Source organism: Lagopus leucura, unplaced genomic scaffold (genome assembly GCF_019238085.1).
Source record: "Lagopus leucura isolate 7727_CA_CO unplaced genomic scaffold, USGS_WTPT01 Super-Scaffold_100004, whole genome shotgun sequence".
Taxonomy (NCBI): domain Eukaryota; kingdom Metazoa; phylum Chordata; class Aves; order Galliformes; family Phasianidae; genus Lagopus; species Lagopus leucura.
The window spans coordinates 19,849,389-19,875,612 of NW_024962264.1; the positions used below are offsets into that span (position 1 = coordinate 19,849,389).

Here is a 26,224-nt window from a genome sequence, read left to right on the forward strand (position 1 = left end):
AATTATAAAAACAAACTGGTAGAAATGTAGATGCAAGATAATAGCCTTATGAATACAAAAGATACATCTTAGCATCTGTAAAATCAGATTAGGAATAGCCTTTCTCTTATCCTTACTAAACACTAAGAGCTGAAGGCAACAGGAACTTTGGACTAAACAGGTGAAATATGAGAGCTCCCAAGAGGTGCTTTGGCTCCATGGACACTGATTTCCATCTCAGAGGTCCTTGCTGACTTGTTTCTCCCTTGATCTGGCGATAGCCATCAGTGTTTTCTCACTCTTAATGGTAGTGAAGTGGTAGTCCTAGCAGAGAGGTTCATTTAAGCTGCTTAAAATACATAGATTTTGCATGTGGATAACAACTCTTTTGCACTGTAGCAGTATCAAAGCTGAGGTAGGAACACAGTCTGGTACAAGAGATCACGGATCTTTCTTGACATGAATGCCCACAAGCGAGTTACAGTGTCTCCACACCTCAGTACTGCTGCCTCTATTACAGTCTTCTTTAGCGAGTACTGCCACATTGCCAGCACCATTAGGGCTGTATCATCCACAGCATGGTGGCAAATTGCTATTGAGCGCTGCTTTTTTCTTCTTGTTTTGCTTTCTGAATGTTCCAAGGGTATCTGAACACCCACTAATTTGAAGAGCAGCTCCTTTTCAGTGGACAGTCATCTGGGTGTCTTAGACAAAGTGGCTGGTGTTCAGATGCAGACAAGTTTCTTAACACATGCATTATCACTCTCATTTTGAGTGGGATGCAAGGCTGGCTGATGGCACCTTGCATGTGCACACTCACCTTCACTCCTAGGCTATAGGGACAGTCACACAGAGGTTATTTACTGCATCTTCAGTTTTGTCAGCTGTCAAAACTTAACAGAAGCACTTCATGTTCTTAAACATTTCTTGAAGTTGCTTGGGGGCTTATTTTTGATGCTTAACTTTGAGCATGCAGACTCAAATGCTAGTCTGTTACCTCAAATGAAAACACATGCCCAAGCCAGAAACAGCCATCTTCTAAATTGGTTTCAAACGTAGGAATTCATGTCTCCAGATCTGAATTCAGCCCGGTAGGCTCCCAAACAACAGAACCAACTAATACAAAACCATTACACCACACTGTCAGTTTCATGGTATTCAAGGAAACTGCTTCCAGCAGATAGCAGCACCCTGTATCTGCTGAAATGTAGTCCAGTGTTTGTATGAAGGAATGCCATTTTAGAACACCTCCAATCAGCCTGTACTGCTGTTAACTTCAGTCCCAACTCCAAAATAGCAAAAGATTTTAAAATGGAATTAACCTATAAACACTGTTTTTCCTATTAGTTAGTAAACATACATTTGCAATCTGCAACTGGTAGTGTATTAATTAATTTTTTGCATGTCAGTGGCCATATGTCTTTCTTAGCTCCCAAGCTAATATTTATCATCAAAACACTAACAGAATAATATTTCAAGATTCTCTGATTCTGAGATTCTTATGATTACTGCATTTCAGGTTAACAAAAAACACCAACTGTCCATTCACCTTGCTGTTTGAAACACATACTCCTTTCCAATTTTTTAATACTTTTAATTTTTATGTGCAGGAAATTAGTCTGTGCTAACAATACACAGTGAGGGATCAGGGTTCTACAGACTTGTGACGTGCCAGCCAGCTGTCAATCTTATTTTGAACTAGTGTGGCAGGCTGCAGAAAGCTGCAAGATACTGTCTGCTGGTGTAGAGCAGCAGCGTCCAATAGAAGGGAGAAGTGGAGAACTGAGAGAAGTAATTTCTCCCATTTGCCACAGCTACCACAAACATGGAGCAGGACTCAGAACTTGGTAGTTTCACTGTGCTATCAGGTAGATTTGGCTTCAGCCCAGTCTGTCTAAGAGAATGCACATAAGAAGGTATATACAAGATGAGGTTTATAGTAGTACCATGCTTCTTGAGTGATTTATAAAAGCAATCCTCTGTCTACATAAAATACAGAAAGGCATGCTAATACTCTGACCGTGCATTCATTATGGGCCAAAAATCTGGCTTTGGATAGACAGGAATCTCTGTATTTGTGCTTAACGTAAGCATGAGATAACAAGCAATAAGGAAAGCTTAGCAAAATTAAAGCTGAAACTCTAACTCCTGCCTTGTTCAGCGTGTTTTTGTATAGGAGAATGAAAGAGTCTAACAAAAAGCTGTTGTCTTTGTTTCGGTTTTGTGTTATTAAGGACTACATTGAAGATGTATTGGAAAGAAATAACATATTTATAGCTAGACACAGGAACCTTTTAAGATGCACACAGATGAAGTACTTCAGAGGACAGCAGGTATCTGAAAAAACTTACTTGTATGAGAATGTAAGACAAATGAGTAAATGTTTCTGCTGCACAGCATTACCTACTGTTTCCTGATCTGTAGGTATTACCTACAGTACTTGCTGTACTTACAAAAATGCGGTAAGAAGGGAAGGTGTGGAGCCCGTGTATTGGGCTTCAAGCAGAGTAACTGTACTAGCAAGCAGCCCCTGATTTTCAACATCCCCCATACCTGCAGTTCCTTTTGTCACTTGAGACATTCTCAGTTACCCTGGCACTTAGAGCCGCTGCATTAGTCTGTGCCCTTATAATGCCTGCAGGATCTAAAAAATAATCTGTGACAATGTTCTCTAGACTGCTGTGTTCTGCTAAACCAAGAGGAAGCAGTGACAGCAGAGTATAGCATTCTCAGGGTTGATCTGATCCACAGGGGAAGGCTGTAATGATATGGAGTGGAGAGAGAGAGACAATAGCCCTGATCAAGAACTGAGCTGAGAACATACTGAGAAAAAAACTTTTTTTCCCTAAGTTGATGGTCAAGGATTTCTTGACGTAGGTGTTATTGCTACAATTAATAACCTCTGCTAGATTTTTTTTTTTCCACAGATTTATCACACTGCTTTTTGACTTTGCAAATTTGCATCATTCATGATGTTTGGTCAAAACTTTTTTTTACAGTTTCTTAACTTTTTCTTTATTTCCACCTGTTACCTCTTCAGTTCCCTATTCCCTGTATTAAAAAAGGCAATGATTGCCCTCCTCCCTGTCAACTGTGATTTTACAGTGGTAGCTACTTGGCCATTCCTAACATAGAAGCTGTTTTCTGTCTGTACTTGTTCACCCTTGTACTTGTACTTGACTGTACTTGTTCACCCTTGGCAGTCTCACTACCTACTTTGAGATGGGGAACCAGAACTAAACAATCTTTATGTTGCAGACATAACATGCGTTTATGTCATTAAAGAATTATTATTTGTTTCATTTCAGCTTTCTTTTCTTTCTTTGTAATTCCCAATGTCTTATATGCTTTTTGACATCTGAATGCTGTGATGTTTGTGCTGACATTTCTGTTTCTTGTATCTGCAATATCACACTCCTAACAGCTAATTCAGGAGCCCTTTTTGTGTGTAAATATTAGGATTATCCCTTCTCTGCCCTACACAAGCGTACATACTGATGTTTACTATTTTTACTTGAACTGCTGCTTACATATTAAGAGGTCCTTTGCACCTTGTTAATATCTGTTTCCTTTTTTACTATTTTGAATAACGTGGGTGTCATCAAAACACTCATCTCCATCAACCATGAGCAGCTGAAGAACACAGATCCCTCCTGAAGATCGCTGCCAACCTCTCCTCATTGAGTACTGATGTCTACAGAGTAACACTGAGAGGATGGGAGCTCCAGAGGGTGATGACTCTGATCTGATGTCCTTCTCAGAGCAAATCAAGCCAGAGCTGCATACTCAGCATCTTCCCCCATTAAGTTTCAGTATCTCCAAAAGTGGAGCTAGTGGAGGCTGATTTCTGGTTTTTGTTGTTGTTGTGTTGCTGTTGTTCACAACCTCTCTGGGCCCTTATTTCATTGTACAATCCCCCTCACAACATAAAAGAAGAACCCAAAACTTCCAAAGCAAAAACCACTCAGCATCCAGCTTTTTCTTATATCAAGTTAGAATTTCCTATGTTCTACTTTGTCACCACTATCTCTCATCCCTTCTTATCCTGCTTCTTGTCTTTCATCCACATGAGGGCATCCCGACTTAGCTTATATTAGTTTAGATGCTGTATATGTATTTGTATGACTTTACAAAAGCACAGGAAGAACAGAACTTGGTATTCATCTGCAGGCATTATCCTCTATAAGGAAATACACCAGGATGGATGTACTGCTTTATCCATAATCCTACACCAGTGAAAGTAATGGCCAGTGCCCCTCCCTGCCTGGTACAAAGATCTCTTAGCTACCAATTGTATCAAGACTGCAAATCAGCCAATGCTGAAGGACAAAAAATACCCATGAAACTTTGTATATGTATGGCCGGGAGAGCAGTTTAGGTGGCACCAGTCAAATAACATTTCAAATTCTAGGTTTAAATACTTTGATATTGACTAATAAAGAAACAGTGTTTACATATCTGAATTACATAGTGTAAGTAGTCAAACGTGAGATTCTGTAAAAATGTTTTAACAAATTTGTAAAAAAAAAAAAAAAAGAAAGAAAAAAGAAAAAAAGAAAAAAAAGTAGGAGAATATTTTTCTTCACACGAAATCTGTATGCTGCTCATACCTGTTTCTCAGCCTGTTTCAAGAGTTTCTGGAATCGTTCATCCTCCAGTACGCACAGGGGAAGGTCTGTCTCTCCTCTACCTTTCATTTCTTCAAGCTTCTGCTTAAGATCCCGCAAGGCCTGAAGCTCATCATTCAGTCGATTCTGTCGTGTGCGTGATGCCTGGAGGTCCAGCTCCAAGTCGAGGGAAGTGCGTACAGGGCATTCTTGCGTAGCTCTTCGCATGATTGGCTGGCAAACAGGCTGAATCATTTGGGAAAGAGGAAAACAAAAATTAGTACCTAGAGAGGCTAGTGGAGGATTTGACATAATACAGTCAGAAAAGCTTGACTATTTTTTGTTTTCCTTCAGCAAAATGCTGCAATTTCAAGATCCAACTCCAAAAATCCATCTATTCTGAAATTACTCTTTAGTCAGTAGCTACAGATAAGTGCAAAAGATTCACCAGTCATTTGTAGAATGACAAAGTTAAAACTAAGAAACCCTTTTCTGATCCTCAGGATAGAACTATGCAAGTAGCCCAAAGCTACACAAAAGACTTCCCCACAGATTTAAACAGTATTATTTTTTTAGTCAATATTTGCTTTTTCAAAGTCCAAGCAATTATTTAAACCTGTAAACAAGCTCTTCATTAGTGTATTGCACATTTATTTAATATCTTTTCACTGTGCATTTCACATAAATAAGTGGGGTATAACTAGTCATCCCAGAATATTCTGAATTTCTTTCTTATATCAAATGTAATCCTGCAACCTGGTAACAACCCTTCTGCAGGAGTATTTATTTTTATTTGTGATTGAGATTAAAAATATACCTCGTAACTTATAAGAACAAATTCTATGTAAAAAAAATGTGATCTTATTCTCTTTCTTCTTCAATCCATTTGTTATTCAAACTCTCTTGGATAAGAAGAAATCAACTTTGAAAGCATATCAGAATCCTTGAAATTTCCACCCAAACTTGCTCAGCATGTACACTACTGGTGTTCATATTTATGCAGCTTCAGCTGCCTTGGTTCCCTTTGTTGGGGCAAAGATGTTTGTCAGTGGGCAAAGATGAGCCTGGTCCAGCCTGTCCCTGGAGACAGCCAAGGTCAGGCTGGAGGGGCTCTGAGCACCTGATGGAGTTGCAGCATCCCTGTTCATTGCATATTAGTTGGACCAGATGGTTTTCAAGGGTCCTTTCTAACTCAGACAATTCTGTGACTCTAGAGAGGACAAAGACCGCCGTGTTGAGATTTCAACCTGAGACTATAGGGGATGTGTGTGGTGCTTGCATTGCTTTTGCTCATGAACTTGCATTAAAAAGCACGTGGTTTAAGTTATTTGCTACTCCTGATTTCCCCATTTGTCTTAAATCATTCAGGTAATGCAGTACATACCCGTTTGACTCTTAGGCTCCTCCTTTCTGTGGCATTCCTCACAAAGAGAGACTTTTTGGCTAGCGTTGAGCTGTCACTGTCACTTCGACTCAACTGTCAAAACGTACATAATGAACAGAGATATAAAGCCTCTTCACATACAAATACATCTGTATTGGGTAAAACCAGCCAGAAAATCTCAGTGCTGAAAAACACTGAGTGTAGGTAATTCTTAGCATAAAATAAAACATTTTTCAACTACAGCTCTATTCTAAAATTCTATTCCTAGGCCAAGACAGCCATCGATCTTAATGAATAGGAAGTAGTCTGTTCAGGAATGCAAGGAAGGTAACTGGATATTAAGAAAGACCAAATGACTGGCTGGCTTTTATGTGACTGCAGGTTATACTACGGATTTCATTTACTTGGGGCAGACATTAACAAACAACCAAAGGGAAGGTAAATTACTGTAGACATGCACTCATCCAACAAACATTTTTTTTGTATTACAACTTCAGAAGCACTTGCAAGTTCTCAGAAATACCCATCACAGCACAACAGCAGTGTTTTCTTAATTATAGCATTAGTTCCATGTAAATCAATGCAGACTGTCAGATGCATCAACATGCATGGTGGTAAATCTTCAAAGAAAGCAAAAGCTTCCATCTGTAGAATATTTATTTTTACCTCCTCAGAAAAGGAGAGATAGAAAGAATTAATTCTGCTAACATTTCCATAACCAACAAAGGCAGAGCCCTAAAGCATGCTTACGCAGAACTGACTGGGAGTTGGGGGTGAGAAATGGAATACACTTGCAATATGAGCACACCTCTCTAGCGAGAAGTCTGTCCACCATGGAAATGCTACTGGGAGCTCACCCCCGGATATGCTCAGATAATTATAATCACTGATGTTCTTTAAGCACTTTTCAAGGGAGGTTTTTAACGGCCCCAAACAGGCCTTGAGTCCATCCTTTAGGCCTCAAAAAAACCACACACTTTTTGCTTGTTGTAACATCGTATGAGATATAAGTGCTAAGCAATTTCCTCTGAAATGAGAACAGATGGCCTGAGCGTATCCATTGGCTGTTTTCCTCTTGTAAGGTACCAGAACATGGAAGGCTGGACATGTTTGCAATACACATGGAGACTAGGATTGAGGAAGGCTGAGTTATTCAGCCCTATTCATGGACTTAGATGCAGCTACAATGCACACTCTTGAGCCCAGACAGTGGACCACAAGTATTTTTGAAGCTGTAAGAGACTGATTTCTGCAAACACGGGCTTTTCCCAGGCAACTTTCCTTCTGGGCCATACCATACATGTTGAGAAAGACAGGGTTTGGCCAAACTTTCTTATTTCAGAACCTGGCTTCTGGCAAATTTCAAAGCTACAAAATCCCAGAACTTTGCTGGATGCAGAAACCTCAGGAGTTTATGCTAAGTCAACCATCAGAACATCTAGTGCTACTGCCTGTAGAAAACCCACAGGCAGAAGTTAAGGGTACTTCCCCCCTCAATACAACCAGTTTCCAGAGTACAGAAATTAAACTGAAGATTAGGTTCTCAATTCAGACAGGGATCTATCCAAACTATGTAAAGATTGGTACAGTACTACACTTCATTCACATATAGGAATACTTACGTATTTACATATTGACTACAGCTTTTTTTAGGCCAATGATCATCACAGAGAGGTGACGAATTTTAGTATTTCCAAATTATAAGGAACCACCTCTAACTGTACTGGAAAAGAATTAAAGCATGAGGTATTTAAAGAAGTCATATTTGTGGGAGTAAATTACAATTCAGAGCTGGCAATCCATGCCTAAATCTGTAAACATGATTTTCACCATTAGGTTAGCAGCAACAGGGTTGATAATTTAAATTTATTTATTTAGTTTCCACACTACTATCTGTAGAGACTGGAGAATTTTGTTGCCAAAGCCATGTTTAAAATTAGCCCCAAGGCTGCACTCACACATTTTTCTATGAGGTAATTACAGCAAGACTTGGGCTGTCCAGGTTTAAAACCAGTTAAGAAACAAAGTGAGATTTACTACTGGTGACTGAGCTTTTTCCACACGGTTACCTTTGAATGGTTATATTATTAAAATATGTTCATGTAATGGCAGATTACAGAGAACTCCATTCTGTTTTAACAAATAATTTTGCTGTGTGTGAGCTATAGTTGCTTCCGTGCAGTGAAACACTTACTGCAGGGAGACAGCACAGGAATCTGTTACTTTTATCCAACAGGATGCGTTTTTGTCCTCATAAAGGTGTTTTGCAAGAGTGTGCAACTTTGCTGAAAGCCAATTCTACTACACACCAGGTCAGTTAGGGAAAGAAGAAGCACAGAGAAAGCACAGGCTCTGCCTCTTGCGGGGAAAATTGGTGCATGACTCACTGTCATTAATGCATCATTCCCAAGAAGTTAAATGACTCTTTAGTTAATAGCTCTTCATGCCAAGTGTTTTTCCTCTTACCCTACAGATGTATTGGTTCCGCTCGCCTGGCGAGAAGGTTTGTGAGCGCACAATCATGCTGTTCCTGACAAAGGGACGCTGTCTTGAGCTCCAGCTGGCTCTGTCCTTGGGTCGGACTGTTGCATCCTCGTTAACTGATTCCTCAGTGTTAGTCTCTTTATCAACCTATCAAAAGGAATTCAGTTTGTAAGAACTATTACGCCCGGACACATGCCACTATATAGGTTTTTTGTCTTTGAATTTTACAAGCATTCTTGTCACCTTGGAGGAGACAGAAAAAGATCAGTAGCAAAAAATCATCTTGCTCACCATGCTACACCAAGCAAGGAAGCACAAAACTACCCAAATACTTAGGGGAGTCTGGGAAGCCTTTGAAAGTAAATCTCTCTCCTCTAGAACCATGGCTTCTGCCTTTGCTGCCCTGCAGATTTTCTGATCCAGCCAGGGTACAACAAGCATTTTGATTTGCCATTTGCACAGATAGTTATTATGCATTTGTATTTATACTGGATTTGTTCTGCATTTGTAGAACAGCAAGGTTTGGCCATTCTTGAGATGGTGCCTATGCACACAAAGCAGCAGCTGGGATGGGTTCTTCTGTACATCTGCTGAGGGCCAACAGAGCAGTGCCTCATGGCAATGTGCAGAGCTGCACCAGCCATGTGAAATCAGGCAGAGGCTGATTTCACTAGCTCCTGCCCCAAGAAGGGGCTGCTGCCCGGTACAGTTGTCCCTCACATGTCACGAGGAGCCTCGGTTGCTGACATCCCTGTAGGAGGCGCCGTCGGTACTTACATGCAGCAATCATCTTGACAGCAGGGACAGAACGAGCACTGCAGCAGCTGGCACATGTGATGTTACTGATGTGCACTGGGGCATTTTCTTCAACTGGGGTAATTTAATGAAGTTCACGGTTTTCAATGTGCAGGTGATAAACACAAGGACCTACATAGCACAACTGCAACCCTGAGAGGATCTGGCACCAGATGATCTGTACTGTGGCTTGTTTATAATCAGGTCTGCAGTGTCTTTCCTTTACTGTCCAGGTCCACCCAGCCCTGGCACTGCAAAAGACTTATGTGCATGTCTAACCTTCAGACATTCTCCTTGATGTCTCCCCTTGCTGAGTTAGAGCTTTGATCTATATTTGTCTGCTACCCAGAAGACTGTCAGTCCTTTTATACCATGGCCTTGGCTCATTTGGCATCTTTCCACATTAATTGGAAGTTAATTACAGTTTCCAGCAAGTCCACTGAGGTGTCAAACTTTTGTATAGTTACAAACTTGAAGGAACAAGCTGTCATTCTTGTCTTTTTGTCTTTGCTGTTTTATAGAACCCATAGGACTAATTTATTTAGGCAACATCATTTTCATTAAGATGAAGAAATATGTTCTAAAAGTTTAATTTCTAGATTATGTGCTATCATATCGGGCACATCTGTATGAAATATTTTCTAAAAGTCCTCTCCGAAAGGTAGAATATAGTTTTAGGCAAACAGTTAACAAGAACATGCCAATGGAGGCATCACATGTACAGTCCGTGGGTAGTTCAACAGTATGCAGTTCAATACATATTTTGGAGCCTTCTGTTAATTAATCTTCCTTCCTCTGCTAAGCCAGATTTTGCATTTCACAAAAATAGAAATTAGAAATAAGGAAATTCCTCACTAAAGATCTTGATCCCTGTTCTGTTTCTGCCTCTGTTTATTAGAAGGGAAACAACAGATAAATAAAAAATAAAATTGGCAGCAATGAAACAGATGCGCAGAAATATTTCAAGTATGTGCAGATTGAAACTATTGAACTGCTCCTGTACCTTGCATAGTCTCCTCGCGCAACAAAAAAAAAGGTGAAGACTGACATTTTTAATTAATTGTCTTTGACTTACAAGTTCTGTGTAGCATGCCTGTTAAATGCCTTCAGCACAGCTCAAAAATGACTATAACAATTTTGCTAAAAGTTCACACAAGTGCTACAGCAAATGCCACACCAAATTGTGAATGCTCGGATGTGGCAGATTCCTCAATTAACTACCCAGAAATGGGACTTCAGACCTAGTAAGATACCACAGGAACGCTCACCAGTGTTAGTATGACGGCAGCTTGCTGGCTTTCGTGGGCCTCATCTCTGTTCTGTCTGTTCTCATCTTCCTCAGTTTCTCCTGCATCAATGAATAACCCCGTGTCATCGGTACAGTTGCCTTCTACTGCCAGCTTAATGCCATCTTCCTCTTCATCCCCAATTTCATCAGATGCTTCTGCAAGCATTTCTAACCTGCATGAACAAAAGCAGCCTGGGCTTACTCTTGAGCTGATAAAGCCCACCACGGAAGGATAGTGGAAGGCCTAGGCCTTCACTCATGTATAACATACGCATTTTCCTAATGGGGAAATGATTATCACTGAAATGCTTCCGTTAAGTTCATGTGAAAGCACACTTATTATATGCTCCAATAAAACCCTGAAAGCTCTACTACAGTTCTCCTTCAGGATCATGACGATTATACTGCACTATATTGTATAGCCCTACGCTGTTAGCAGTGAAGGACTTTGGTTGTAACAAATTCACAAAACAAGTCCCTCCCTTCCCCAACAATAAAGCTAAAAAATTGCACTGGAACAAAACTCAGCAATTCAGCAAGAAATCCTTTTGAGAAAAGTTCACAGCTTCTTCAAAAACAAGATAATCAGTGGAAGCACCTACACACTGAGTTTGTCAGACAGAAGAGTTCCACTCAGACCCTATTAGTCACTTATTAGCACAGTTAGGTAAGAGACGTCCTAGTAGACCTCCAGTGGCTTAGACACCCCAAGTCGTTTCATGGAACGAAATATATGGAGGAGCATGAGCACTGGGAACTAATGGGGCAGCCAAGACACTGTAAACCTAAGAGAAGGTAAAGCAGTTAACCACATGAGGGAACAAGAATCCCATCCCCACACTGCTCTCTCATTATCTGTGAATAAGAAGGAGGAGCAGAATCATTCAGACATGAATAGTAAAGAAAAAATGGCTCTACCACTCTTCCTCAGAGCCCCTTTCCTCCTGTTCATCCTCTTCTTCCTCATCTTCAGCCAGCTCTTGTTCTACTGCTTCCAGCTCAGCGGATGTTCTCTCCAGCAGAGCTGACACAGCATCCTGCTTACAAGGAAGGAGAAGGCAAAACCAGAACTGAGTGATACATAATCCAGGTTTAAGAAAAAAGAAGAAAAAAAAAAAGGAAAAAAGACCCCCTTACAAGAGCTCTATTACCATGGTGCTCCCTGGTACCAGCAAAAATCGATCTAGACCACAAATAGTGAGTTCGAATTGTTAGCATGTAGAACATTAATGGATGAATCTCAGTCAAAACCAGATTGTTTCTCTAATGATAATACAATCAAATATGTTCCTGTCATCCTATAATAACTCCTCTCTCTTTTCCTCTCATGCTTGTAACATCCCTAGCTAAAAACAGGTTCTTCTTAAAAGTCACATTTTAATGCTGTTCTCTTGAGTAAGTATTAAAGCAGAAAAGTTTACTTAACTAAAGGAATTAGCATGCGTTCTGCATAAACAGCATTTTCTGTGAAATTACTTTTTTAAGTATGCAAATTCAAACAATAAATAGCATTTTTAGTACATGCATATGAAAGTCAATGGTAATCTTAACAAAGCCATTAGGTAGCATTTATTTTTAAAATTAAACAGCAGAAATGTTTTGAATTAGAGTGCAATTTTGTAATCCACTAAGAAGCTTTGGCCCTACCCACGCTTAGCAACAAGTTTGCAACCCCTTAGGAGAGCTACTCACACAAAAAGACTATAAACAGAACAGGACAGCATATACAGAATTGTAGTGCCATGGCACAATTAGGTCCTGTGTTTTTTTTTCTTGTTATTACAGTAACAGAAAATACTTCACTCACCAAGTCCAATGAGTCTGATGACTGCTTGCTTAAAAGAAACATGGGCTCCTCATTCTGATCCTTTTTTTTTTTGCCAGGGATTTGCTTGCAAGACAGAAGGTTATACCACAGAGCACAAGTCTCATCAGAAAATGATAAATCTGCCAGACTGACCTGAGTTCCAGCCTGTACAAAAATAAAGGGAAAAAGTCCGAAGTTCTTTTCCGGTAAGACAGCTGAAAAGTTCAGCAGTATTTATCATGTAAATTAAGCAGCACAGATTTGGCGTGGATCTTAATTCTCTTTTTAACTGTACAATTTTCTGTTTCCCTTCACTGCTACTTAGTCAAAATAAACAAAGTAGTACATGGAAAGGTCCATCATAAAGTCCAATCTGCCCTACTCTATTTCAGGTTGCAGAATTTCTCCCCACATGCATCAACACAAATCCCTCTCTATCTCTGTAATGCACACATTTGCTTTCTATAGCTTTCAATAGCAAAAACTTGTTATCTGTGAAACTGTGAAACCTGCAGTGTCAACCCATAGAGCAGCAATTACTGTTAATTTTCCAGTTGTTCCACCACAAAGATCATCAATTCAGAAAACAGTAATGGATCACCTGTGTGTTCTAACCAGTGAAGAAGCAGATGAAAAGAGATTAAGAAGCCCTTTCAGTTGGACAAACCCTTTGGGAAAACATACAAAGTACTTGTGTGCTTGGACTGTTTCTTGGAGATTGAAATCCTCCATTCTTGGCAAAGCAAATCACCCTCATGGCTACTAAGCCGAGCAGCCCTTGTCAAGACTGGTTGTGATGCCCAGGCTTTCTGCCAGAGGTGGTATTCCCAACTCTTTCTTCTGATCTTGTGGTTAACCCTTATGTCTTTTTTTCTTTTTTCTCCTTCACCTTTGAATCCTCCACTCTATTGCATTTTTGTTCTGTGACTCTTCTCTTACCTAAGGGGAAACCTCTTGGTTTTCTTCACATCAGTAAAGCTGATGAATTCAGTCCACGGACACACTGAGAAAGGCCAACACATAGCCCAGGAACTCCTACATTTTTGAAAGTGAGAGGCCACTCCTGCAGTCTGGTCTAAAGAGTCCCATCAGAATTCTAGCATCTCTTCAGGGCATTTAAACCAAAACTCTTACTTTCCTACTACAACAGACTTCTGGTGAAAAACTAAACTGACTTGTATAAGACAGTGCAAAAGCAATTTGAAAGTAAATGAAAAGTCACTAATTAGGTGATAACTGCAATTAACAGTGGAGTACAAAAAAGCCTATCTAGTAAGCCAGTCCATGGGTATCATGCTGTTTTATTATTTCTAAAGATCATAAAAAATGAAAAAGGTGAACTCTTATTCTACAACTGTGTACAAAAATTAAATTTAGTTTGCTCTTTGTGACAAGTTTTGATAAAGAGGGTTAGTGTTGATTTATTTGGACATACTATGGCTCTCAGCTTTCACTTTAAAATCTACTGTTGGTGTAATGTTGCAATGAAGTCTATAATATTTTAATATCAAAAACGACAGAGCTGCAGTGCCAGCCTATAATTAAAGCTTACAGTAATGCTGTGTTAGAATTATCAAGCCACCTCCTGAAACATCCATCCAGGATAAAATTGAGTATCTGGGATTTCAGAGAAAACCAGAGTATTAAAGCAACAACTATATGCAGAGAAAAAATTCTGAAGCAAGTACTGTGCAATTTCAGCAGCCTTGAGCATCAGAGTACAAGGGGACACTATGAACAAATGCTTGCCAAAAAAAAAGCCAGAAGTAAAACTGCATACCAAGCATTCTTCCCGACGGCTTCGACTGACCGCACAAACATCTACTCTCAGTGTCTTCTGTAGCAGTGCTCCTTGGGAAATGGCAACTCTGAATATCTCGTTGAGTAAAATGGTTTCCATGGCAGGATGAACTTTTGTGCGGAACAGACAGCTGGTATCAGCTGAGGATGGAAGTACTGCTACTCTAATATACCTGTTGAAAACAAAAGAAAATCTTTACCTGTATTTAGACTAACACTTATTGATGATTAGTGATAGAAATCGACCCCATTGTCAAAAGGACTGCATGATGAGAAAATGAAACAGCAACCAACCAGAAATGGAGTGGAAAAGAGGTGAGAAAGAGAGAAGGGGCTGAGAAAGTCCCATCTTTTCCTTGCACAAACATTTCCCAAAATGAATTTCTGCCTCTGTAGTAGCAAAGGAGGTAGCTGTTTCTGCCTCTATCCTCTGGTTTGGTACTGCAACACCCTGAAGACCGTGTAACAGACAGGAGGAAAAAGAACCTTAATGTCAATTAAAAACTAAGAAGAAATTCCAATAAAGTTAAACTCTTAAAACAGTGCAAGCAGCACTGAAAGCAGTGGCATGTTTTTCAATCTTTTCAAAATCCAAACAGAACTCCAAAGAAAACAGAAAACTAAGAAAAATAAGGAAGAAAATATCTAGGGCCATAGCTGCTTAAGGCATGTAATACATGAAGTGAGACTTAGAAGAATGCAGTTTGAAGGCTTGAAGAAGTACGGAAGTATCTTCCAATTGGTATGCAGCTGCATTCTCTGTATCTAACAACTATGAATGGATACTGTGTGAATAAAGACAGTAACAGCTAGCTTGCAGGTCTCCCATTACAAGTAGTTCAATGGATGAAAGGCATTCCTCATGTAATTTGTAGCTTTATTTCCCTAGTGCGCAGGGCCTCAAATGCATAGCAGAGCACATTAACAAGATGTTTTGCATCCTGTCTGTGCCTACGCATTAACTCATTTCTGGTGTTGGCTTTCTATATTATTGACACGTACTAATTGCAGAATGCAATGAAGCCAACAAAGCAGGAAGAACAAGTGGAAAAATATTCTGGAAAAAAAACTTTCTGGAAAAATCTTATTCTTCCCAGATTTGTAGTACTATTGCTGTATTTTGTGGTAGTGATTTCATACATACTGTCAGTATTATTGAAAATTCACATTTAGATGAAATATACCAGAAGAAATTAGGTTAACACTGGCTGTGTTTAACAGAAGAGCTTACTTTCACTTTAGCACAGGAAAAAAAGGTGAATATGTCCATCGCCTCACATTTTACTGTGTCAAACCTACAAGTTCTTGAATGAACAAAAAAAGACCTTGACACAAATTTTAAGTATTCCACTTTAATGTGTAATGTGCAAATTTCCTGGTAACTTTGTTTTCTTGCCAGAATCCATAAAAGCTACATACTTCTACAGTTTGTTTTATGCATATTTTAGTGTTGTCAAGCAGCCAATCAATCAATTTCTTTGGAGAATTTGTTCAATTTATTATTGTATTCTTGTATTATTACTTACACTTTAGAGCCAAGGGGAACAGAAAACACTGGCAGATTTCTGAGCTGGACTATGATTATCACAAAACTTGAATTGCTGTGGTCATATCTGTTAAAGAGAGGACAATATGAGGAAAGTTCACAATTTATTTACATAGGAACAGATAAATTCTCTTTGCTGGTTGCTCACCTGAGTCCTATTTGAACTTGGGCAGACTCTAGTGCTGTTGCATCATCTTCACTGTATACAATGTCCTCGGTTTCATTTAGACTAGGGCAAGCAAGCAAATACGCAACAGTTAGGAATGTTATACTTAGCTTTCAGCAATAACTGAAGTAGACACACACAGAATGCACGTTCATTCTCTTGAATTTAATTGCAGCAAGCAGTGCAAATGAGAATTTCACAGCCTCCCTAATAGAAATTCCTGTTTTAAGGTAGTTGCTGCCTGAACATTTTGACAAATCCAGTCATGAGTCAGTCAGAGTCTTTACGCTGATTACTAAAACAGGTCAGACTAACAGGCAAGAGAGCAACTGGTAACATTTTTCTATACTTGGTTAGTACTTCTTAATTATTCAAAATACAAAATTGGAAATTCAAAGTTCTAATAAATATCAGACCTCACATAAACTAGATACGAAGAACTACTTTGGAGGACCTTTGAGAAACAGGAGCTCTGTGCAACAGAGAAGTTTCTGTGCAAACAAGAAACGTCTTTCCTCTGAGCTTGTTTCAGAACCATTCAAAGAACCAAGAAGACTCAAGTCTTGTAGTTAAAGAGCAACTCCAGTACAGAATGGAATTACACACAAGCAGTGTGGCAAAAAAGTTTCCAGTTGTTTTCTGAGAGGTTTGAATGAGGATGTGTTATTACTGTTTTTCATTAATTTTTAAAGTAGATTGTTGGCATCAACAAACAGTGGTCAAAATAGTGCATGTGGAGAATGTCACAGATATCCCATAGCTACTGAGAAAGGACAGAGTTATTTTGAGACTACACATTCCAAGTTTTCCTTCTACTGTTCACTTCCTAGCTGCTGGCTAATATGATAGGGTGTGTTTATTCTCCCTTCCTTCCTTCCTTAAATTACTCAACACAAAGACTAGTCTATGCAGTGGGAAATTACTGTACTGCAGCTTCAAGAGCACACTGACAAATTGTTATTCCATACAGAGTGCTCATAAAGACACTTCTACTAAACATAAGCAGATCACACAGAGGCACTCATTACCACTTCACTGCTTCCAAGTCAATGAGAACTAAAAGTATCCACACCTGGAGTTATCACAGAAAACCTGGTGTCTGTAAATCTTAGCTTGTGCAAATAGCTATAGCTTGCTTTTGTACATAGGCTTAGTGGATAAATTGTTTCCTTTCCTCTCTGTCTGAATATCAAAAGGGAAAAGAGAAAAAAATTGTTGTTTTCCACCCACCCCACCAGTCACCGGAGATGAAACTAAAGAGTTTCACAGAAAATCCATGCCTTTTAGTTCAATGTTTGTTCAATTCTATCCACTTCTGCTTACAATCAGAGTGCACTGTAAGTTGTGATCACAGTAGCTCTGAATTGAAATGAAGTGGAAAGAGAACTATGGTTAGGGAACTGAACTACTCAATCACAGTCACTTAGTTACGTGAAGGCTGAGTTTTTACAGAATCACAGATTGGGTGAGGTTGGAAGGCACCTCTGGAGTCACCTGGTCCAAGTAGGAGCACCTACCACTGGATGGCCAGGACCAAGTTTAAGTGGCTTCACTACTTAAAGGGTAATCTCTTTTGTATCTGTGCTTTTGTGTTTGGTCTCATCTATTATTGTTGCATTTTAATTTGTGAAAGACTTCACAAGTAGGTGTACTTTTATCAAAAGCCAGTAAAACCCATTCATGATACCATAATGCACCTTTATCTGTCCTAAAACAAAGCATTTAATCCTGTCAACAGAAGACATGCATCAACATCTTCGTAAGCATCCTCAGAATACTCAAAAGGACAAAAAATTTGTAGTGCCAAGAATGTGCCAAAAAGGAAATAAAAATAAAACTTTTAGCTTCTCTCTCAGTTTGCCAGTCTACTCTTCCCCAGCCTAGAAAAGTAAAAACACTGCATAAGCAAGTATGGAGAATTCCATGGAAGTCATATCTTGTCAGAAAGCAAAGATGGCAAATACATTTCTTCTTGTATCCTGTTCACCACAGTAAATGATGAATATTATACCCTAAAACCCTTAAATCTGGATTATTTTTATACCAACGTTTCATGCAGGGATCTTCCCATCTTTCCAATATCCACTTTTTTTAACGAAGCAAATATTCAAATGAAATGCTATTCCATCATAGCATTTACATAAAAGAAGCAGTAACAGAGGTCACTCTGAGCAGTGCCAGTACAGCCACATGGCAGAATATATACAGCACTTCTAAATTCCTTGTGCCGATGGTATAAAATTGCTTACAGGAACATTTAATTTTTTGGTGGAAATGCTTATTCTCAAACCTACTGTTTCACAGAAGCTTCATATACACCACTATCTCCAGCTACAGACTCATCAGACACAGCAGCAGATACACAAGCTGTCTTCTCTGCAAGGAGATGACTAGCTGCTCTTCTTGGCAAGTCAACACCTATGAAACGAAAGAATGAAAATCAGTCAGAGAGATTAATAGTCAGAAAAAGAGAAGTACATAGCTTAGAAAGTTGTAAAGTTGAAAGCAGTGACCCTTAACTGAGTATCACACAGTAGTTTTGTTCCACATCATTAAACGTTCGGAGACTGCATTACCAGTTCCACATATTTTGGCTAGAGATATATCCAAACTGATGAACTTGAAAATGTACAACTGTTAGTCCATTCCAAAGTACATGCTTCTATCATCACCTGTATCAGCTGAGCTTGTTATTATACTTCATTATCCTCATTATTAACTCCCATTATCCTCACCTGTGAACCTGTATTTGCTATGTTCACATTCTACACTATAGAAACACTTCAGGTACATGCAAAGTGATTGCCTACTTTTTATTAAATATTCACAAGTCAGACAGAAGCACTCTCCCTAGTGATATAACTACTAGAAACAAAAAATACCCTCTGGTTTTCTATCATAAAAAGTTTTTTATTCTACCGAGTCTTTACTATCAACTACTACTCATCTTTAATCTTCAATCTGTATTCATACACTAGTTTCAGGCAGCAAAGCAGCAGCACTGACTGAAAGCCACGTTCTGCAGCTCACTTAGATGAGGGCCTGTGCAGTACTGTTATCTGCTGATGGGTGAGGATGTTGGTATGCATTATGGCCCCCACCTGAATCATGACTTTACATCTTGTTAAGATGTTTAAACTTTAAGGCTTCAGATTAGATGATTGATTGCTGCATTTGTGCTTTTACTTATGGCAGTAGGAATGCTTTTTCCTTGATGATGAAGTGCTCTTTCCCTTCCCCCCCCACCATGTGAGGGGTGAAGGTGATGACATGATTTATTGATTACCCTCAGGAATTACCACAGCAGCCTGAATTGACTTTGACAACGACAGAGACTGACTGTGGAAGAACTACATGATATTCCAACTTGGTTTCTGACAGCAGAGACATGTACAGAGGAGGAAATGTATGTATGGTTCACCAATAGAGAAAAGTCAGAGATAGACAGGCAGGTTGGTGAGCACTGTGTCTAAATAGCCAAGGTAGATTATGACTTGAAATTACTAGCTGCACTGACTTAAGCTATGTTTGTCTGCCCCCAGATTAAGATTCTGTAGTATCTGAATTCATAGCCTTGTACAACCTATATGGCAGGCTGAAATATTCCATGCAGGTTTTATGCCTCAGGCTGAGTTTGCAGAAAACCCTTCCACTCAGCATTGCAGCAGTTCCAAGAGAGAAATTAGAGTAGAAACACTGAACCAACCCCAGCTCTGTACCTCACTCTTAACATACTGAAAGCCTCGCCACGAGGCCCATTTTACTCTGGAAACTAGTGGTACAGGAAGCTTAATTAATTTCTGGCTTTTCAAAATTGCTCATTTTGGCAGCCTTAATGGCCTCTCAAAGTTAATGTTACCTAATTACCAACAACACTTCAATAACCCACGGTGTCATTCATCCCATCTTCCTTAGAGAGAAGCAAATTCTAGGATGGGATGACTCATCCTTTTGGAAATTACCCAGACTAGCTTAGGTGCTCTGCTCTAACTCACAGATGGGTAAAAAGCTAAAAGCTATGAAATCCATGTTAAAAATGGGCAGAGCAACACTGTAACTTATGTGGCACGTGGGAACTTGTCTCTTTCTCAACTTACATGCAAAACGAACTGCAGATATTTTGGCAACAGCAGATTCAGATAACTACACACACACACAAATTCTAACTGTTGAGGCCAGAAATCTCCACTAAGGAACCATGCTTGTAACATATTCTTCAGTAAGAAGCAAAGTATCTGAATTCAAGTTACTAAAAAATAGCACAAGGCATTTTTCCTCTGTCCTCAAATGTTCTGACAATACCTAAGGACACCATGCATCCTTCTTGCCTTCAAGATCTAGCTTATTTTTTTTTCCTGCCATTTTTGAGGATAAAAAATTGCAACAGCTATAGAACAGATGTGGATGGAAAAGGGAGCTCACAGCTCTCTGCTCCCAAAGCTACAAATTATGTAGTGTCCCTCAGAAATACTGCTTACAATGGCAAATCTGAGCCCATTGAGTTACACTTCAGTTACAGGAGCTTTCTCTACTCAAAAGTCATTTGTTCAAAATCTTTGTGTTATGTATACATTTTCACATTAGATTTTTTCACAAATTACCTGAACTTCCTTCATGCAGAGAAGACAAAGGCTGTCTAATGCTTTCATGAAGACCCTTATCGTCTGTAGGAATCTGAGATCCTGCTCTGGCTTCAGAGTCCAATAATATTTGGTTCTCACAGAGACTGATGCCTGCAAAATCACAGTCTTCAAAGTCTGTAGTGAGGTGATGCAGAGGGGAATTTTGAGCAGAGACAGAAAATGCAGCTTCTAAAACCAAAGGGGAGCCTGGGGGAGACAAGGAGGACAGTGAAGACCTGGAAGACAGCGATGTCACAGATTTGGGAGGCTCAGTCAGCTTGGGCTGGTCTGTGGCTGAAGGAGAGTCACTGTAACCTAGTCTGCCATGGGAACTGACCACTTCATTTTCATGAATAGTAGTGATAGGCCCTGAAGGAATGTAACCACTTTTTTCTTGCAATAGGAAGTCAAGCTTATACTGATAGTCCAAATCTGTTATTTGATCGCCTGGGTTATAATAGAGATCCGTGGAACTGAGCGAGTTGAGCGACCCTCTGCTTGATGTGTTCAGAGATCCCCGGCTGGATGCCAGAGATCCCAGACTGCTCCCTGATGACACAGACAGCGTACTAGCTGAGAGGCTGCAAAGAAAGAACAAAGACATACACTGATGTTACTGAACTAAACAGCACAAGGAGAGATAAGATTGACTGGGAGCTGTACTGTAATGATTTCTTACAATAGAATATTGCTTAGGGTTTGTTTTTGTTTTCGTTTTTCTTTCTTTTTACACAACCATACTTGTTTTAGAAGCAGTGCACCCAACCTGCACACCCTCAGCACAATATAAACAGCTTATGGACTATTCCCAAAACCCTTTTTCCAGAGAAGGCCGCAGCCTTAACAAACTGGTCTGGCAGTGATAGCAGCTCTCTCAGCTGCTCTGCTTCACCCCTAGGCTGGGCACTCACGGAGTCAGTGTCATTGCAAAGGAGAGAGGTTATGACAGCAGAACACTGCTGTCACCCCAGAACAATTTACGCAGCTTTCCCTCTGCCCAAGCACCTGGGAGAAATGGCAGGTCTCAGAAGCAGAGAACTCACAGCAGAACTACTTTGCATCCAGTTCTATAACCATGAACAGGCCATGAACATGCAATCTTTACATGTTTATTAACATGAAAAGTAAAGGCAAGGAGCCCTGCCAGAGAAACTGGGTGTCACTGCCTTGGCTCAGGAGGGCTCTGCTGGGAAAAAACATGTCAGGAAAAATAATTCAAGGCAGCCCCTTTTAAACGCAGCAGCAGAGCTATCAACTTTAAAAATTTTGCCACTAGGCTACACGACTGCCTTTAACAGGACAAAATGACACTTGAGTCTGAACAAACAAGATCACAAAATATATTTTAAGAAATAGTAATAGACATTTAACCAATTAACCACCAATCAAGATGCAACTTACACAGTCTGGCTGAGATGACTGAAATAGCTAAGGCATGAATAGGTTGGCATGGCTTATTGCAAGAGGATCTTTATAAAATTCTTAAAAATATTACTCCCCCTATAGCCCCATTTTGATTTCTACGTTAACATAGCAGGGGTTTGACCAAATTCACAACTTTTAAAATAAATATAACAGACACATAGATTGATAGCCAAAGGTACAGTGCACAAGTGGGAGAAATTCTTCCCCAGGACAAACTTCACATGTCATTAAATATTAGAATTCCCATCAGAGGAATGATTTTGAGTTCACAGTTGCTGTAACTGATTACTGTTTTATTATCATTATGAATTGCGTGCAGCCAGAATCAGATTTTGAAACAATGGCTGTCAGGAAAATATCCTGCTGAGGGTATTTCTTTGCCTATAGGAAGCACAAGTCAGAGTTGAAGAGAACCAACTCTTTACAAGTATTTACATACGTCCACATACACATTTATTCACTGAGCCTCTCCAGTCATTATGCACGCTACAGTTCTCCTTTTGCACAGATGTCTGAGAAACAATTTTCTCTCCTCAGTGACACCATTTTGCAATCTGACCATTACAGAATTCCTGATTTACTTACACTGAAGCAAGATAATGTATCCCTACTCATTTATAGAAGCTATAAAAAAAGATCCATTCAATCCAGTCTTGAATTTTTGAAAATAGAAATGTATGCCAGGTTCACAAGATGGCAACATGGTTGAAGCTATTGTAGTTGTGTTTTATTTTTAAATATTAAACAAATTTTGTTCAGCCTCCAGCTAAGAGAAAAACCTGAGAATGAAGTTTAGACAACCAAGTCCACTAGACTGTTACTGAAAATAGATTCCACATGATGCGGTACAGCCTCACCTCCTAAGTTGTGAATGCAAATAAGTTGTCAATTTTGTAGTTTCTTCGAGTTTCTGTACCAATTCTTTTCTTCTTTCCTCCAATCTCAATCTGGAAACAGAAATATATGTAAGTAAAATATGACTGAGAAGTCACAAGGCTAAAATACTTCATAGATAAGACACAAACAAACTGAAGACTGCCTGTTTTCATCTGGCTGCTGACTACTGAAATCCAAGAGACTGCTAGCTTACAATCCTATCATTAAGTCCTACCCACTTCAGCAGAGTGACTCGAACTGCAGAACACTGAGCACTTCAATAAACCTGCTGAACATACAAGCAGGCCCAACAGAAGAATGCCAGCATTAATTTTGACCATGCCAGAACTTGAGGTAGCATTGCAGGAAGCTTAAAATTAAAGCACTGTTTTTTATTTCAGAATCTTCCTAAAGAGACAACATACAATGAATCAAAGCCGGATCCCAGTGTAAGGCTCCAAGATGAGATACTGTTTTCACGAGTCCTTGGAAACCTAGAAACATTTATGAACAGATTTTTCATCACCTCTGAACAATACAGCCCATTATCAAGGTTTGCCTTTATTACAGAGCAGGATCATTGCTTCCTGCACTACTTTTAGAGCTTTTCTCTAAGGCCACAAATGGCAGAGTTCTCCAGTTCCTTTTGGCTGACGGTGAAGAGAAAGGATTCAGTAACCTCTACAGAGGGCTTTTCTTTTTCTAACTCTCTTTTGTCACTCCATTTGCAACACCAAATACATTGCCTTTTCTTCAGTGGAGTCAGCTAAAATCCTCCTGTAGTTGAGGATGAGCACATTCTCCTCCAGCTCCTGTTCAGTCAACTGATACACATAACAAGTGCTCAAGCAACTAATCTTAGGGATAGCTACTTTAAAGTGTTCAGGTTCATCCACAGAAACCTTTTCTTCCACCCTTCTGGCATCTCAAGGATGTGCAAATTAAAATTCAACTGCAGAGAACATCTCAAAGAACAAAACCAAAAATCACCCACTGCTTTCTTATGCAAACTGAAAGAAATACTCCAGAGTTCCCAGAATTCACTCTCCAAGGGTAAGATAGCAGTAAAAAGGCATTAAGTCCTCAATTCAACAAAGCATGAAAAGCACTTGCTTACACTAATGCTTATTCAGCGAGTGAATCTGGGTTATGCAAAGGTGAATAAGTTACCCCGAGGTCAGCCAGGGTGTGAACTTCCACTCCACTGCATACGCTGTGTGTGCTCTTACACTGCAATGATGTGCTCATCTGCCAGTACCTGCTAACCTTGTTAAAAGCATACACAGCAATTCAGTCTTTGCTCATGTTCCCAAACCAATAACTATGCTCATCTGTGGTATCAGACATTCTTTCCCACCATTTTTTTTTTCACTATGTAAACCCTTCTGCCTTCTTTTAAAGTGTAATCCATCCCGCTTTCCTCAAGCAACAGTGCTCTTCATTAACTCTTTTGTGAGTTACACAAATTCACAACATTTCACATTCCACAAGAAATTATTTTTTCCCCTTCTATACTGGGCCAAATTCAAAACTTTTAAAGTTTCTGAACTTACAGCACAGGCATGATCTTTAACATGCCAAAGACCACATGAGCACTCAAACCATCAACAGGGCAAACTCCAGTTGCAACCCTCCCATCCAAACAGGTCTAATACTCATTGCAGGCGTGATGTCTTAGCGAGACACCTTTTCCCAGTTTTGATCAGAAATTGTAACACTCAGAGGCATAGAATCTTAAAAAATAATAATAACTAATAAAGAAACTTAAATTACACACACTTCACCTTCTTTAGGTGGAAATTTATGTGGATGTATTTGTTTACGAGATATAAGAATAAGGGTCAGTTTTACAGGCAAAAGGACAACCATCCCTCTAACTTAATGCCTATGATTACTGAGAATACTTTGCTGAGGACTCAAGAAGTTAATGGAATCTCCTTAAAATGAATGCAGAGACAAGAAAGCAGCAAGCAGTTCTTAGCAGCCCCACAATCCAGATATTTCTGAACAGCTGCTGGAAGGCTCCTTCAAGCAGTGAGACTGTACCCTGTCTCTGCTTTTTTGAAGCTGATAAGTTATGATTTATGCCCTCTATCTGCAAACTGACTCCAAGTACATCTACCAGTGGCAGTTTCAGCATACAGCATAACCCAGGGCTACACCAACCATGTTTTTAAGCCAGAGCAAGCCTCCTGTTTATTTTCTCCCTTTAAAAAATGAACAAACAAACACAGAACCTTAAAAAAGGAAAAACAACTTGTCATATCGAGCTCTTGGCAATCTATAGCTTCTTACACTTTTATTTCATTAACAGCAGCAGCAAAACAATGGAAACATAAGGTATTCATGAAACTTCATGAAATAAAATAGTAATGCAATGATAGCACTGTGCTTTAAAGATGGTGTATCTCCTCCACCAGTAATGGGACCTAGAAAGAAATGAAATGCTGATGTTCAATCTGATACGATTAGCCATATGCTTTTCTTGAATGGGAGAAAATTTTATTTGTCCTTGGCATGTCAGGCACCCAAGTTTGGCATCTGACATGTATGGGAAAAATGTTATGTCAGAATTGTCTTTGGTACCAACACACAATGGCATTATTATAAAAACCTTAGGTTCACATTTATTTGCCTATGTGAATTTATTACGAACCCCATACTGCCTATTTATTGATGGAAGTCAGAAAGCAATGGATCCGCAGTAATTTAGATGCTATCAACACTTTTCTCTTGTACAATTGTAGTAGTAAGACACAACCCTTCTTCTAAAACACTCTGAATTCTCAATATAATGTAGTTTAAAAATGTTCAACTGTATACAAATATGCTTAAAAATCATGCCTTATTCACACATATTTCTTGCGTAGACAATAAAAAATTTCCTCATTGCTCATCTAAAATTTAGGAGCCAACTTTTAAGGCCACCAACAGGAATTTCACCATCCAGCAACAATGGTGCAATAGCGAGTGTTTTCCTAGCAGTCTTACAATGCTGATTGTATTACTTCAGTAAGACAGGCAACATTGATACACACAACATTTTGTGCTTGTTGGCTTTTTATGCGAGCTAGAGGTTCCCATAGATTCACTTCCACTTACAGTTGATGGAAAGTCCACTTGTGGCAGTCGTCTTTGATTTTCTCCACCTCTTAACCTGGCTAATACTCATCTATGGTGGAAGTTCCTTTGGTTATCAGTTAGGAAGTGAAAAGTTAGGAAAGTTTAATTTTTACTCCTCCCCCCTCGCCTCCCATTTTTTTGTCTTTTGGTTGCATTTTTGCAACTAAAAAAACTCACAAAAAAGGGCTTCTGATGTTGCAACAATCAAGGTAATCTTTGTAACCTGAGTTCAAATAGTTTACACGTATTATCAGAAATCAGTGAATGATGTATTGCCCTCCTGCTGGTACGCTGACATTTCTCAGTTACTTAACATCTGTCA

The 26,224-nt window shown here is 39.4% G+C and overlaps 1 protein-coding gene across 3 annotated transcripts in view; it reads right to left on the minus strand.

The window, feature by feature from the left end:
* The window catches only part of WWC2 (WW and C2 domain containing 2), an 86,295-nt gene that overhangs the window by 4,663 nt on the left and 55,408 nt on the right, over positions 1-26,224 (minus strand). For all 3 annotated transcript variants that reach the window (XM_042871652.1, XM_042871654.1, XM_042871653.1), the window contains 12 exons: positions 22,761-22,850; positions 20,458-21,059; positions 18,151-18,274; positions 15,839-15,919; positions 15,671-15,757; positions 14,125-14,317; positions 12,345-12,509; positions 11,456-11,574; positions 10,518-10,710; positions 8,437-8,601; positions 5,971-6,063; positions 4,590-4,832 (listed from right to left, as the gene is read on the minus strand). In XM_042871652.1, coding sequence (XP_042727586.1) covers positions 4,590-4,832; positions 5,971-6,063; positions 8,437-8,601; positions 10,518-10,710; positions 11,456-11,574; positions 12,345-12,509; positions 14,125-14,317; positions 15,671-15,757; positions 15,839-15,919; positions 18,151-18,274; positions 20,458-21,059; positions 22,761-22,850 — 2,155 coding nt within the window. The remainder of the gene's footprint in view (positions 1-4,589; positions 4,833-5,970; positions 6,064-8,436; positions 8,602-10,517; positions 10,711-11,455; positions 11,575-12,344; positions 12,510-14,124; positions 14,318-15,670; positions 15,758-15,838; positions 15,920-18,150; positions 18,275-20,457; positions 21,060-22,760; positions 22,851-26,224) is intronic.